Source organism: Cladophialophora yegresii (genome assembly GCF_000585515.1).
Source record: "Cladophialophora yegresii CBS 114405 chromosome Unknown aczIN-supercont1.6, whole genome shotgun sequence".
NCBI classification, from domain to species: domain Eukaryota; kingdom Fungi; phylum Ascomycota; class Eurotiomycetes; order Chaetothyriales; family Herpotrichiellaceae; genus Cladophialophora; species Cladophialophora yegresii.
In genome coordinates this window covers 2,102,838-2,115,369 of record NW_006913050.1, presented here as the reverse complement: position 1 = coordinate 2,115,369, position 12,532 = coordinate 2,102,838, and the positions used below count along the sequence as shown (strand labels likewise).

The 12,532-nt window shown below is 53.9% G+C and overlaps 6 protein-coding genes across 6 annotated transcripts; 2 read left to right on the top strand and 4 right to left on the bottom strand.

Annotated features, from left to right (window-relative positions):
* Positions 1 to 469: 469 nt before the first annotated feature.
* On the top strand, positions 470 to 4,516 carry A1O7_08788 (uncharacterized protein; the record flags this gene model as incomplete). The annotated part of the gene is made up of 1 exon (XM_007762777.1): positions 470 to 4,516. One exon carries the CDS (start codon positions 470 to 472, stop codon positions 4,514 to 4,516), a length of 4,047 nt encoding a protein of 1,348 aa, XP_007760967.1.
* A 693-nt stretch (positions 4,517 to 5,209) lies between these two features.
* Positions 5,210 to 5,610, bottom strand: A1O7_08787 (uncharacterized protein; the record flags this gene model as incomplete). The annotated part of the gene is made up of 2 exons (XM_007762776.1): positions 5,210 to 5,513; positions 5,543 to 5,610. 2 exons carry the CDS (start codon positions 5,608 to 5,610, stop codon positions 5,210 to 5,212), a joined length of 372 nt encoding a protein of 123 aa, XP_007760966.1.
* Positions 5,611 to 6,796: 1,186 nt separating this feature from the next.
* Positions 6,797 to 7,105, bottom strand: A1O7_08786 (uncharacterized protein; the record flags this gene model as incomplete). The annotated part of the gene is made up of 2 exons (XM_007762775.1): positions 6,797 to 6,844; positions 6,890 to 7,105. 2 exons carry the CDS (start codon positions 7,103 to 7,105, stop codon positions 6,797 to 6,799), a joined length of 264 nt encoding a protein of 87 aa, XP_007760965.1.
* Positions 7,106 to 7,671: 566 nt separating this feature from the next.
* Positions 7,672 to 8,399, bottom strand: A1O7_08785 (uncharacterized protein; the record flags this gene model as incomplete). The annotated part of the gene is made up of 2 exons (XM_007762774.1): positions 7,672 to 8,301; positions 8,352 to 8,399. The coding sequence occupies 2 exons, from the start codon at positions 8,397 to 8,399 to the stop codon at positions 7,672 to 7,674; spliced, it is 678 nt and encodes a 225-aa protein (XP_007760964.1).
* Positions 8,400 to 9,064: 665 nt separating this feature from the next.
* On the top strand, positions 9,065 to 9,731 carry A1O7_08784 (uncharacterized protein; the record flags this gene model as incomplete). Its single annotated transcript, XM_007762773.1, has 2 exons — positions 9,065 to 9,406; positions 9,462 to 9,731. 2 exons carry the CDS (start codon positions 9,065 to 9,067, stop codon positions 9,729 to 9,731), a joined length of 612 nt encoding a protein of 203 aa, XP_007760963.1.
* A 995-nt stretch (positions 9,732 to 10,726) lies between these two features.
* A1O7_08783 (uncharacterized protein) lies at positions 10,727 to 12,268 on the bottom strand (the record flags this gene model as incomplete). Its single annotated transcript, XM_007762772.1, has 1 exon — positions 10,727 to 12,268. The coding sequence occupies one exon, from the start codon at positions 12,266 to 12,268 to the stop codon at positions 10,727 to 10,729; it is 1,542 nt and encodes a 513-aa protein (XP_007760962.1).
* Positions 12,269 to 12,532: the final 264 nt, after the last annotated feature.

Sequence of the window (12,532 nt, the reverse complement as noted above, 5' to 3'; positions counted from 1 at the left end):
TTGCTTGCCAGGGGTGGGAACCAGCATCTCAATGGCGGGGGAGCAAGGATGCATATGCAGCTGAGTCTCAAGAACCCGTGACTGACATGCTCAGGCAGACACCAGTGCCCTTTCCGCGTCACTTCACTTCATTCTTTGACGTTACTTCAGCCTGGTCCAGAACTGTTGCTTGTCTCTGTCTCTTTTCCAGTTCAGTTGCAACTTCGCTACGTATGTGTTGACAGTGCAAGCATCTATCACAACCTTGCCGCCGCCTCAGCCTCACGCCGAATTTCTAAGGCGGATTATCACACCGACGAGGCAGCCTGAAGACCGGCTTGTGTCACGCATGTGAGGTACGCAATGAAATGGCCCAGTTGTTCACCAGACTGTGCTGAGCCTTTCTAGCTTCGAGAACTTCGGCCACAACAACATCTTCGTCCCTGACAGGACAACGTTCCCTAAGAAGGCGGCACGAACATTAGTGGACATGGATCAACTACACGCCGACCCAAAGCCTACCAAGATATGTCGTGGTTTCGCTGCTAATCCGGTGTGGGAGGACGATTGGAATGCTACCGGCAGCACTTCGTTTAGTCCCCGGCCCGTTGCGAACGAGCAGGCGGAACTGGCTGAAGCTATCAGACTGTCACTCGAGGACCGACAAAACTTGCTCCGTCAAAGCCAGCAACCAATCGAGGATGACTCCACAGGACAGACTCTGGAACTTGTGCTCAATCTCAACAACGAGTTCGCTCCGCTGGATCAACCGGACGACGACGTGGCGATCTACTTTGGTGCCCCCCCACAAGAGGTTGGGCAGACAGCTCAGGACTACCAGTACATTAAGCGTCACTTTGATCGTGTCCATGTCCTGAATTCGAGAACTCTGCGACTCATGGGCGACGAGTCCAGATTTACCGACAACGATTTGCTGAACCCGACGAAATCATTCCGTGCGGAGCGAAGATTGAGGAAGGAGCACCGCACGGTGCTTGAAGAGGCGGAAAGGAAGCACGGAGGGAAATTCAGATGCTACATCGATCTTCGCCCACCCAGGGAAGATGAGGAAGCCGTGATCCTCATCACCGAACTCTCCTGCACTCGTGGCGTGCTCACGTGGCATCAGGCAAAAGACCACTACAAACTCGCACCTTTGTTGGTCCTAGGTCATGATGAGTTCGGAGCAGGAGCACTACCTCCAGGCCAAGACCCGGGACATGAAGCTACCCCTTCCAATACCGTGGGAGAGCCCCCAGCCGATCCTGCTACCAGCCCATCCAACCTATTGGAACTTGCGCAAAATCTGGTGAGTGCCCCTAGACCATCGGGACCGAAGCCACAACCAGCAGTCGCGGCAGAGTATTCCGCCCTTCGCCACCATTCCGCTCTCGAGAGACTGTTGCAGGCCATCAGTGGGAAGGACCCAAAGCTCGACTCGGCCCCGAAAGTGTGGACGTTCTTCGCTATTGCTCGCTACTTCGGCTGCGCTGCCCATGAGCGCATCTCGGGCTGGATTACTACTTGGCTCTATGCAGGCACCAATGCCAATTTCGTCCAAAACAATCCTGAAGTTGCGTATCGAATCGCCATGGGCATCAGGTCTCCAACTCTCGTCAAGGATTCATTCTCGATCCTGGTCGGCGAGAGGGCTCTCATCGAAGTCTATGGAGAACACAGGTCAAACATTCTCACACCACTTCGCCAAAACGTCCATGGCCGGAAACTTGAGCTTCTCGATGACGATGAACGCAATCGTATTGATCACGCTGCCTCGTCTCTTGTAAAGCGTATTCGGGACATCACCTCTCGTATGTGTGAACATTTAAGCTTCCTACAAGAGAGCACCATGTACGGCGTTCTTGACAAGACCATCGCAGAGATGCCGAAAGAGGCGGAGTTGTTGATGTCAGCGAAAAGGACTATCCGCGAATACGTGCGCTCAAGAATCTACTTCGTCCTTTGCCAGGATCACAAGCCCTTTGAAGAGCTAGAGCAATATGTGACATCCACTCTCCGATTCCGATCAGCTACGGCTAACAGCTGTTCTGAACTGTATAAGACCCTCAACCCATCAACGAGGCCCTTCACAAAGACCTTTTGGCTTGCTTTACAGCATACGCAATTTGACATTGGTTACACGAACATCGCCTCTAAAGGCACCACCTCACTTTTATATGACACCGAGCACACCCTAGATTTCAAGGCGCTCTACCAGAAACAGCCAGAGAACGGCATCACCCAGATACTACGGACCATGTTCGACGACAAGATCGTTGCGGTGAATCGGATGTTGCGCGAGCGAGAGCGTGTGAAACACCGGGGACCGGAGGGCATTAATCATCTGATCTCTGAGACGAGTGCAGGTGGCATCCAAGATCCCGCTGACTTGACACTCGACAAACTTGCAATCAAAACTCCCCCAGGAAGCTCGTTATCTCGACCAGCAGAAGAACCATCTTCGCCCACCAAACGACGTAAGACCAGCGAAGCCGAGGAACTCATTGGTGGTTTCTGGGATATGGACAATTCAGTCCCTCCTTCCAGTAGGCCAGCTCCCAGCGAGGAAGTGGCCTTCGCCGCCGGCCCATCAAAGTTTAGTTCAGCTCCAGCCGCACAATCAGAAGACGAATCAGACTTGTTCTTGTTCTCGTCCAATACAGCGACCGCTCCAGCCGTGTCTGAGGAATACCGTAGCAATATTAGCGCTTGGATATCTTCTTACAGAATTCCAGCTTCCGCAACGCCGTCATGGTCAAGCATCGATGGCCGTCTAGCTCCGCAGGTAGAGAAGAGGGCTACAGTCTCGAGCAAGACTCAACCTACTCTTGCCTTGCGACAGAAGGCGATGAGGATGGATGCTTCTTGTCCCGTTCAGAGTCGTATGGGAGAACAACGGCTCGAGGAGCAGCAACGAACAGTCGAGCATATACAGCTCGGGCCGACCCCTGCGACCGCGTGGGCGGGAAAAGTAGCCGAGTTTCTTGCAAAACGCAGAAGCTCCAAGGCTAACTCAACCCTGCCGGGCCGTCCTGAGGCTGACTCAATGGCGGTGAATACCACCGAGAAAGCTAACCCTTCAACGCTTCATTCGTCGGCTCCATTTTTGGAAGGTGAAGCATGGTCAGGCACTGGAGATGGCTCAGACTCGAACTCGGACCCGCCTGCCGCCACCAAAGAGCGGCCTTCCATGGAGGCAGGTATAGTGCGTCGTGATTCTGCAATGCAAACAGCAGGATCGTCCTCATATGAGCAGAGGTCTTTCAATGGCTTTCGCAGCATCATGTCTACGCCTCAACGGCCGTTACAGCCGACCCCCGGAAGTAGCAACCGCACAGTCCTACAAGCCTTCTCCAACAGCAATACCCCTGGACAGGCCGGATATCTGACCGGCCACTGCAAAGCCAGTGCCTACGGCTCAAGTGGCAATCAGCCCCTCTACCCTATCAATCCGCAGCAGATGCTCCACGAGATTGGCGCAGCCGTGGGCAACATCTGTTCCAGTGTCCTCTATCCGCCCCATCTGTTCCATCAAACCAGTCTGTTGCCGACGGATCTCTTCGACACGTTGCTCAACGTCAATGAGGATGAATTCCGGTACCTACCGCTTTGGGTGCCCGACGGCAACGACGACGGAAGTGGTGGTGTATTTGACGAGACACCCGTGCCAAATTTGGATCCCGTCAGAGCTACCTTTGAGTCTTTCGGTCCTGGCCGCATCAGAAGAGCCTATGATCAAGTCGATTCGCCGATGAGCAACTGTGCAAGTGACATTGAAGATATCAGCAGCAGTCAAGCCATCTCGACAGTCGGCAGGGCGAGCAAACTAGCCACCGACGGAACACATACCGTGACGAGTCTCTCCTCTGACATTTCTAGCGCCGATGGCCGCCCTGACACAGACGTCGTACTCGTTGACCCGGCAAGCGATAGCGCTTCATTGGGTGGGATTCACCTCAGCGAGGGTGCCCTAAGACGAGGAGATACCGCGGGCAGCTCTGCAATGATGGAGGGCCTCGAGACCGAACTTGAGATATCCGAAACCAGTGGTGACGACGACACCGACATCGACACCATCAACGGCGACGACTCGCTCGAAAAGGAAATGACGACGAGTTTGTGGGCCTTTGTTGCTGGCGATGATCCCGAGTCTCCCTCCAACCCCAACGAGCCATACGAGAGTTTACCTGATACAAGTGAAGAAGCAGAGCAGGCCGAGCAAGCAGAGGAGGAGTCCGACATCAGGCCTGTCCCTGGTCCTGGTCAACCTGCACTCTTCCACGCTGTGGCGGAGGGCGAGACGAAGGCAGAGACGGAAGGAACAAGAGAAGGGCGAGAAGAGAAAGGAAAGGCCAAAGCGCAGAACCAACCGTTCGTACTACTGCGGAATCGACACGAAGATCACGTCCTTGAGCATCCCAAGCAGAATCGGCCCGCTCCGTCCGCTCAGCCCGCTCAGTCCGCCCAAGTGAGTTCCGATGTCCGACGTACCGCGATACCCCAACACGAAGACGAAGACGAGTACGAATTTCTTTAAAGCCACTGCCAATGCGTGGAAAAACTCGAGGGGTCCTACAGAGCTGCTACGTTGAGGTCAGATCACCACAGGTTGGACTGGGGCCGGGCTTCCCGTCACATACTGGCCATGTTGGGCGGTGGGTTCAAATAAATCACTTCACGACCGGAATGAATAATGAAAGCGCCTATTCGGGCAACGTGTTATGGCCTACAGAGAATCTTGGAATAAGTCAAGGTCTAATCAGGTTCCGGAGGAGAGGACTACGCTTGAGATGAAATTCCCGTTGAAAGAATTTGACACTGCTGATTTGGGAATGAACTTAGAATTGGGCTTGTTTCTGTGCACGTATTTCTGCTGAACAGTGCCTGCATCTTGCATACAAGCTCGTTGGATCGAAGCACGATCTATCGCCGACGCCTTTCCCTTCCGTGCGATTCCAATTGCTGCTCTCGTGCACCAACCCTGTCAGCCCGCAGTATGCCTTCCGCCCAGTCTTCCGTCCTCCCTCGCAAAGCTAGCAACACATTTGTTGGGTGAATGAAAGCAGGGGTGAGGGTACAAGGTGCTATGTAGTACAGTCATCTGGCGAAAAGAGAAAGTTCGAGAGTCGCCAGTCGTCTTGTGTCGCTCTCGTGCGAGCTTTGGTCTCAATTTGTTTGGGATATCCAATCATGGGATTTCACTGATGCGGGTGTCAGTCTCCAAGGGGGTTCAGCATATGAATTCGATGTCGCTCACTGAAATCTCCTCCATGGCGTCCTCGCCAGTGGTGGGTGCGGGAGCAGCACCGTTCGTGGCGGCCGCATCGGTGTTCGTGGCGGCCGCTGCTGGGTTGTTGCCTCCCCAATAGTCGGTCATTTCGGCGTCGAGTTCTTCGGCCGTCTTAGCCTTCGGTCTCGGGTTTCGGCCTCGCTTTGGCTTTCCAGCTTTAGCAGCAGGTCGTCCCTTGGCACTATCTTTTCCGACAACTTTCTTGGGTGCAGTAGCTGATTTGGGTTGGGCCTTTGGGTTGGCGCTGGTCTTGGTCAGTGGCCCCGACTTTACCGATTGTTTTGGGTTTGCGTACGCAACACGTTCCGCAAGTGACTTGGCTGGAGCCGGTGTTGGAACATGGCTTGCGTCTACCACCACTTCGATCTAGCTGAGGTCAGGAAAAATTCCAGGCATGCAGTGGACGGAGTCGTGCTTGCCTTCATTGGTCGCTTGTCCACCAGCATTCCGTTCAGGTCTTTTGCTGCTTTGGCCGCAGAGTCTGGCTTTGAGAAGATGATGTCTGCGATGCCACGGCTCTGACCGGTCTGGTTATATTGCAGGGAAACCTTCTTGACGTTGCCTACGGATTTGCCGAAATATTCCTATTCGGCCGAGAGTGATCAGTAAGCTGCCGTGGATGGATAGTGATAGCATATCTCCGCTCCGTTCGTCCCCGGACAAGAAATTGATAAAGACGTGCTTCCACCGTAGAGTCCGGTCCAGGTACATATTCTTGCAGAGAAGCATCAGCAAGTGCATAGGTCAGAGCAGCAGCATGGCAACAGCGAGAGGGTGTGGCGCCCAGATGCTTGACGAGAGCTGGGAGTTCAGGGCAACAGATGTTGCTGATGTCGTGTAAGACGGGCCAACAAGTTGACCATGTGTGAACGGGCTGTTGAGGTTCGTCATCGGCGCCTTAGCGGCGATGAATTGGACATATAGCCGTATTGATGTAGGCTCCTGGTGGAATGTATGGGTGTACTGCGGGCAGCATTGATGAGTGGCCTGGCAAGGTGGCTCCTGTTCCTTGTCACTAGCCTGCTTCTTTCCCGGATGGCGACGATGGCTGCTGGAGTGCCAGTGGGCTCGTCTGCTGGATGCGCTCTGCTGCTGTGCTGTGCTTTCCTGAACTCTGACGCAACTTGCTGATGCTCCATATAGTCAAGGTTGTGAGAATCTCAAATGCGTCTCGGCATGATGAGAAGCTCTCTGGGCAGATCTGCTTCAGACCCTGCACGGTGGCTAGCCGCCGGGAATGATCTTGCGAAATCGTAGGCAATCCGCGGTCTCAATAAGCTGCATCGCAACAAACGAATACGAGCATGAGAGTGCACGGAATAACAGTGCCCGCCCTATATCAAGCCAGCGTTCTCAGCATGGCGATATGATCCATGGGTGTAGTCACTCCGGTCTTGCCATTTCTTCAATGTTCTTTCTCGTTGTCCTCGACAACCTCTCCTTGGACACGGTCGCGTAAAGAGCGCGCGCAGAATAACAGGTGATGGACGGGCGGCGATGGAAATCCAAGGTCGATAAGCCTCGTAATCAACATACCTTGATCTGGGCTTCGTTGACGTCAAATGGCTGGGATATCTGTTAGCAGCGACAAGGTGAACATTGACGACGGTCGGGACATACCAAGCCACTGACGACAATCTTGCTGGATCGAGCTTGAGCCGCAGCGCCAGTAGCAGGCTTGATGGCCGACTTGACGGGTCTCGTTGCCTTCTTGACACCACCGACAGGAGCGACCGTTCCGGTGGGCTTTCCGACCTTGCGACGACGAGTCTCGCGCTTTGCCTTCTTCTGGCTATCAATGATGGAGTCAAGAGATTGATCTAGCCTGCCAGACATCTTGAACGTTTGACTTGGAGGTTCAAGGAAGAAGTGGTAAAGGTGGACTGAAGTAGAGAGGAATAATGAGTGTTGTGGTCGTCAGGGAGCCGTTCTGAGATGGATTTGCGCCACAGGAGAAGCAAGTGATTGGTTTGTCGCAGCGCGTCAAGTTGTAAGCGTGAAAGAATTTAAAGAAGAGATAGATTATAGGAACAAATTTGGTGATGAAGGCGCAAGTAGAATTAGAGATGCGCTTGAATAAAGCGGTGGCAGTGACGATGCACAGTGAGGTGAAGGTGAAAGTGAAAGGAAAGAGGTGGCTGCTCGTAGCCTACACAGTAGGGGGAGAATTCGGAGGCAACAGCCGCCAGAAGCCGCTAAAACAAGGCTACATAACTAGACCGGTTTCGGGTTGCGCGCCAATAAAATGTCACGAGCCTATTCAAAGCGATGCCGCGCGGGCATCTGAAGACAGCGAGACGCCACTCCTGTGTCCATGCAACGCCAGTTCATATCCCATCAATATGGTGCAGTCTACCTTCGTAGCACGGCACGAATGCGGTCTCGCCTTGGTCATAGCCACATCAACTCTTTAGTGCTTCTAGCCTCCCTCGCATTTGTTCCAGTTCCGCTTCTCTGTCTTCTTCCTCTTCTTCTTCCTGCTCGACAGGGAGTTGTGGCAGTTGCTGTTCCTGCGCCCCGAGTTTGCCTTTCAGGACCTCGCCCAGGATCTTGTCGACTTCAGTCTCAGCCTCCTCGTCCTCTCCTTCCAGAAGCTCATCATTTGGCAGAGCGTCGCCGACCATCTCGTCGATGATGCCGGCCTTCATCAATTCCTGACTCAGTTCCTGCATTGTACCCGTCAATTCCGGCAGTCGAATCAACGTGTTAACATCCTTCATGATCCGCGTGCTTGCTTTGAGGCTGCCTTCGATCTTGCGAACTGAGAAAGCCTCGTTTACCTGCATCTGCACGCTCTGTAGTTGTGCCTTACTAGTGTGTAGTCTTGCCGCCTGTTTTCGCACTTTGATCAGCTCTCGCGCAAAGATCCGGGCCTCGTTGGCTCCTTGTTTGGCTTGTGAGGGGTTCTTCTGTCCTCTCTTCGCAGCGTTAAGAATGAGAGCTCGTGTCTTTTGCTCAGTGACTTTGAGATTGGTAATGTCGCGGTCGAGCCCCCGCACGTTCTTGCGGATAATACTGTCACATTTTCGTTTCTACAGAAGGGGTCAGCGTGGGTTGACGTAGCCAGTGCTCGAGAACGCACTTGTTCCTGGGGATCCGGCTTAAAGAAAACTGCCTTGAATGACTGCATACTGGCGCGGTGGGTAGTCCTCACGGATACGGGTCGTTTGACGTCGGCTGGGATTTGTCGCAGCCTGGTTGCGGCCAGCTACTGAGCCATGGCGGACCGTGAATAAAGTACCACCGCTGGAGGCTCTCAGTGAGGGTGTCCAGTCTTGGTAGATGGCAGTGGTAGAGGGTGCATGCATACGTCTCCCGGAGCAAGTTGGCCGAAGTAAAGTTGGTGACTGGTAGGGCTGCTCCGAGGTGCTGCCTTTGGTGCCTGGTGAGCGAGGAGTGGGGGATTGGGGCGGCTACTGCTCGTGCAAGGTGGGATAGCTTCTGGCCCTGTTCGATGTCATTCTATTCGTTGCTGGCATCGTCCTTTTCCATTCAGTCTCTAGAACCTACAGCCCACGCACACAACGAATCTTCCGCAGTCAGTCGCATTAAAGCAGGCAGATCATTCTTCCCTTGTCTCTCTGCAGCAACCATACCCCATAACTGAGCACTTCTCCCTACCACCATCACTCCCGACTCTGAATCTTCTCAGATCAGTAAATCCACTAATCTTCAATCCTCAAAATGTCTTCTCAAGCTACTCCCGAAGGTATGGTACCCCGTCGCTCACCTCCAGTACATGGAACGGTGTAAATGCCACTGTCAACTCCCTCTGGTGCTTGAGCAAACACTGACATGGACAATGCAGTCCTGTGGGCTCAACGCTCATCCGCCACCGAGGCTGAGAAGAACTACGTCTACCTGACGATCAGTGTGCCTGATGTTCCTCCCAAGTCTCTCAAACTCGACCTGAAGCCTACCGGCCTCACCTTCACCGGCACATCCGAGACCAAGAAGACCACATACCACCTCGAGATGGAATTCTACTCTGAGATTGACGTGGAAAATTCAAAGACGCACCACACGCCGGCCAACATCCAACTGATTCTGAGAAAGAAGGAGATGAAGGAAGAATACTGGCCGCGCTTGCTCAAGGACTCGGCAAAAGTTCACTACTTGCGCACTGACTTCGACAAGGTATGTTGCCGACAATCCACATGTCATTCCAGCCAATACTAAAATCAAATCTCAGTGGGTCGACGAGGACGAACAGAACGAGGCTCCAGAGGATGACTACATGAACCAGTTCGGTGGCGGTCTCGGTGAGGATGGCGGGTTTGGCGGCATTGACTTCTCCAAACTTGGTGGTGGCGCTGGTCTCGGCGGAGACAGTCCTGCTGACGCCGAGGGCGCAGACGACGATGACGAAGAGGGGGACGATGACGACGATGACATGCCCGACCTTGAAGAAGACGATGCTGCAGGTGACAAAGGCAAGGGGAAGGGCAAGGAGGCGGCGTAGAGGAGTTAGTCATGCGACTCCTCTGTGCGGGCCTTCGAAGCAAGCAACCAACTCAACACGATACCCACCTGCACAGGTTGCGCTTCTTGTCCGCCCTCTCAAGGCGCAATCGAACACGACTACAAAGATCTCAGTCCAGTCGAGCCTTTCCTTTCTACGACTCCAGACCAACAAAATCAACCCCTACACACCGTTCCTGCACTGTCAATACTACTTCTAGAACCGTCCCTTTCCGGTTAAAAGCACGGAGTATGGTTTGCGACTGGGGGTAAATGGAAGAGATGGTCTTTCCAAACAATCGCACCGCTATCTTGTTCCCTTCTCCAGGCTGGATTGATTGTGACAGGGAGTCCCAGACAGGGCCATCTGGTATCGTGTTTTTGGAGAGGAGCACATCCACCCGTCAATTACTGGGTAGTTGGAAATACACCCACTTAAGTCAAGAAAAATCTCTGAACTGGCATCTGACGTGAGAGCGCAGCAAGCATTCATTCCTTTGTGTTCGTCCATTTCCACGCCTCTGGAGGCGCTCCCTGGGCTCCCTTTTCGGGCTCCCCTTCCTACCATTTAAATCGCCAGGACGTAGTCCATTCCCCTTGCACTGAATACACACTGCGCGTTTCCTTCAGACGTCCATTATGCAACACCCCACCTCAATGGCGCATGCTGGATGTAGGTGCCTGGTGTCCTGGTGCTTGTGCTTACATAACGGCACCACCACTAACTCGTAGTTAATGGTGCTAAGTTTAACAGCACGTGGATAGATCCAGATCGGATTCAGAAACTGAGCCCCGTTGCAGTTCCCCTGTGGTATCACTCTACATTGAGTTTACAGTACCAAACAAGTTCACTTTTGTCATGCCTGCCAGGTCTGTCCTTTGGGTGTTTTGGGTCGGAATATTGTTACTATACAGTACACTCTGACGTAGATGTGGCGATGGAATGGAAAGCGTCTCGCTCAGCATCGCGACGTGGTTCAGCTCAATGTCAACGAATCATTCCCGACGCCTCCTCTCCCATGCTGAACCTCCACCTCCACCTCCACCTCCACTTGCACCTGTGGCCGCATTGCCGCTCTCCTCGCCTTGTTCAACGGCTCTCATACCCCTGTCGTAATCTCCGCTCCCACTCTGTTGTCTCTCCCGTTCCAGCATCTCGTCGAATTCTCGTTGCGCCCGTTCGCGATCGCGGCCGTCCCGGAAGCTTCCTGCTGACCCGAATTTGGTTTCGCTACTACTGTATGCATCGCGGTCACTGAAGTCTGCTTCTTGCTCGGTGGTACGGGAGGGTCGGCCTGCGCCGGGTTGGACGCGAGCATCGTATGCCGGCGGTCGTGATGGCGAAGGGGAGGCGTTGCCACCGCGTCGAAGGCGCTCCCATACACTCCCACCTGAGGGCTGAGTGCGCGCTACAGGTGATGCGTTGTCTGGATCATTGCCGGCTGTAGGTGATGCGTCGTCGTAGAAGAAGGGGTCAGAGTCTCCCGAGGCGGATGGGATGGTAGATTGGCCATATGTTTGTGATTGTTGCTGCGGTGATGAAGGATACCTCTCATATTGCCGTCTGCTTTCACGATCTTTCACGGCGGAGTCACTCAAAGTACCCATGCCATTTGCTGCGCCTCGCTCAATACTATCTCCAGTGTTGTAATCGTGCGCCATAGCTTGGTCGGCACGACCATCCCGGTCCAGGTCCCTGGAACTCCGCTGGAAGTCAGCCTCGAAATCTTGACCTTGGTTTGGCGTCTCGAACCCAGAGGGCAGGTGCTGTTGCTGTTCGGGCGACATATTTCTATCGGAATCGCTTCGACCACCGCCCTCCCATCCACGCTTGGGGTCCAAGGCATGAACGAGTTCTTGAGTCCGCGAGTCCTTTGACATCGCGTTTGCGATATAGACTGAAGCGGCGGTTCCAATGGTGGGTGAAGCAACCAGGAACGTGAGCTGTATCCAGACGCTGTACCTCGTAAACTGCCATGCTGACTGTGCAAGTTGCCCCGTCAAAATAGGTGCCTGCTTCAGCGGGAAATGATTGTATTGTTCCAACGGTTTTGCTGGTAGGATGGGAAACTTCATCCTGGCGTGGCCTCTGCGTGCGAGGAACGTTCCCAGCACGATGCTAGCTGCCGTGGCGTATGAGCTGTATAACAGTCTTTTCGAGGTCCAGTATGTCAGTGCTTCGGCTTCTTGTTGTGTGACCGGTCTTTTGGCTACATTTTCAGATCCGCGTATGATGTCAATGGCTAGAACACCCGCTTGACGTGCGCGCTGAGGTCCTCCGAACAGCCACCACCTGGAAAAGCCCTGCAAGGGCAGGGCATCGAAGGGGAGCCGGTAGAGGCGAGGTGAATCGTTCAGTTCGTAGCTCAGTGACAGGGTCTCTGGCTCTACCGAGACTTGATACTTGGATCTGACCTGCATGATCTGCATCAACTTTGTTCTCGTGTCAGGGCTATCGCCAGATGGGTTCGTTGGTCGGGCACCCGGTCCCATCGAGGGAGGGTAGTTGGAGGGAGGAACGCGCGGGTCGCTCGCCATGGTGAGTGCTGCGTGGATGCACGTTGTTTGTAAAACCCCAGCTATAATGCCATGGTTAGAAATGTCGACCGAGCCACGATTGAATCATCAGAGTCGGTGTGTAACTATCAGAGAAGTTCGAGGACGTCGGAGGCTTATGGAGGACTGTGTACTGTGTAGCCGGAGGTTCTGCATGTCGACGGACTGATGTCAGTGACTTCCCCACAAAACAAAGAGTCACCGAGAAAAGATCCGCAGCCCACTTCGCCCACCATCACGCACCAT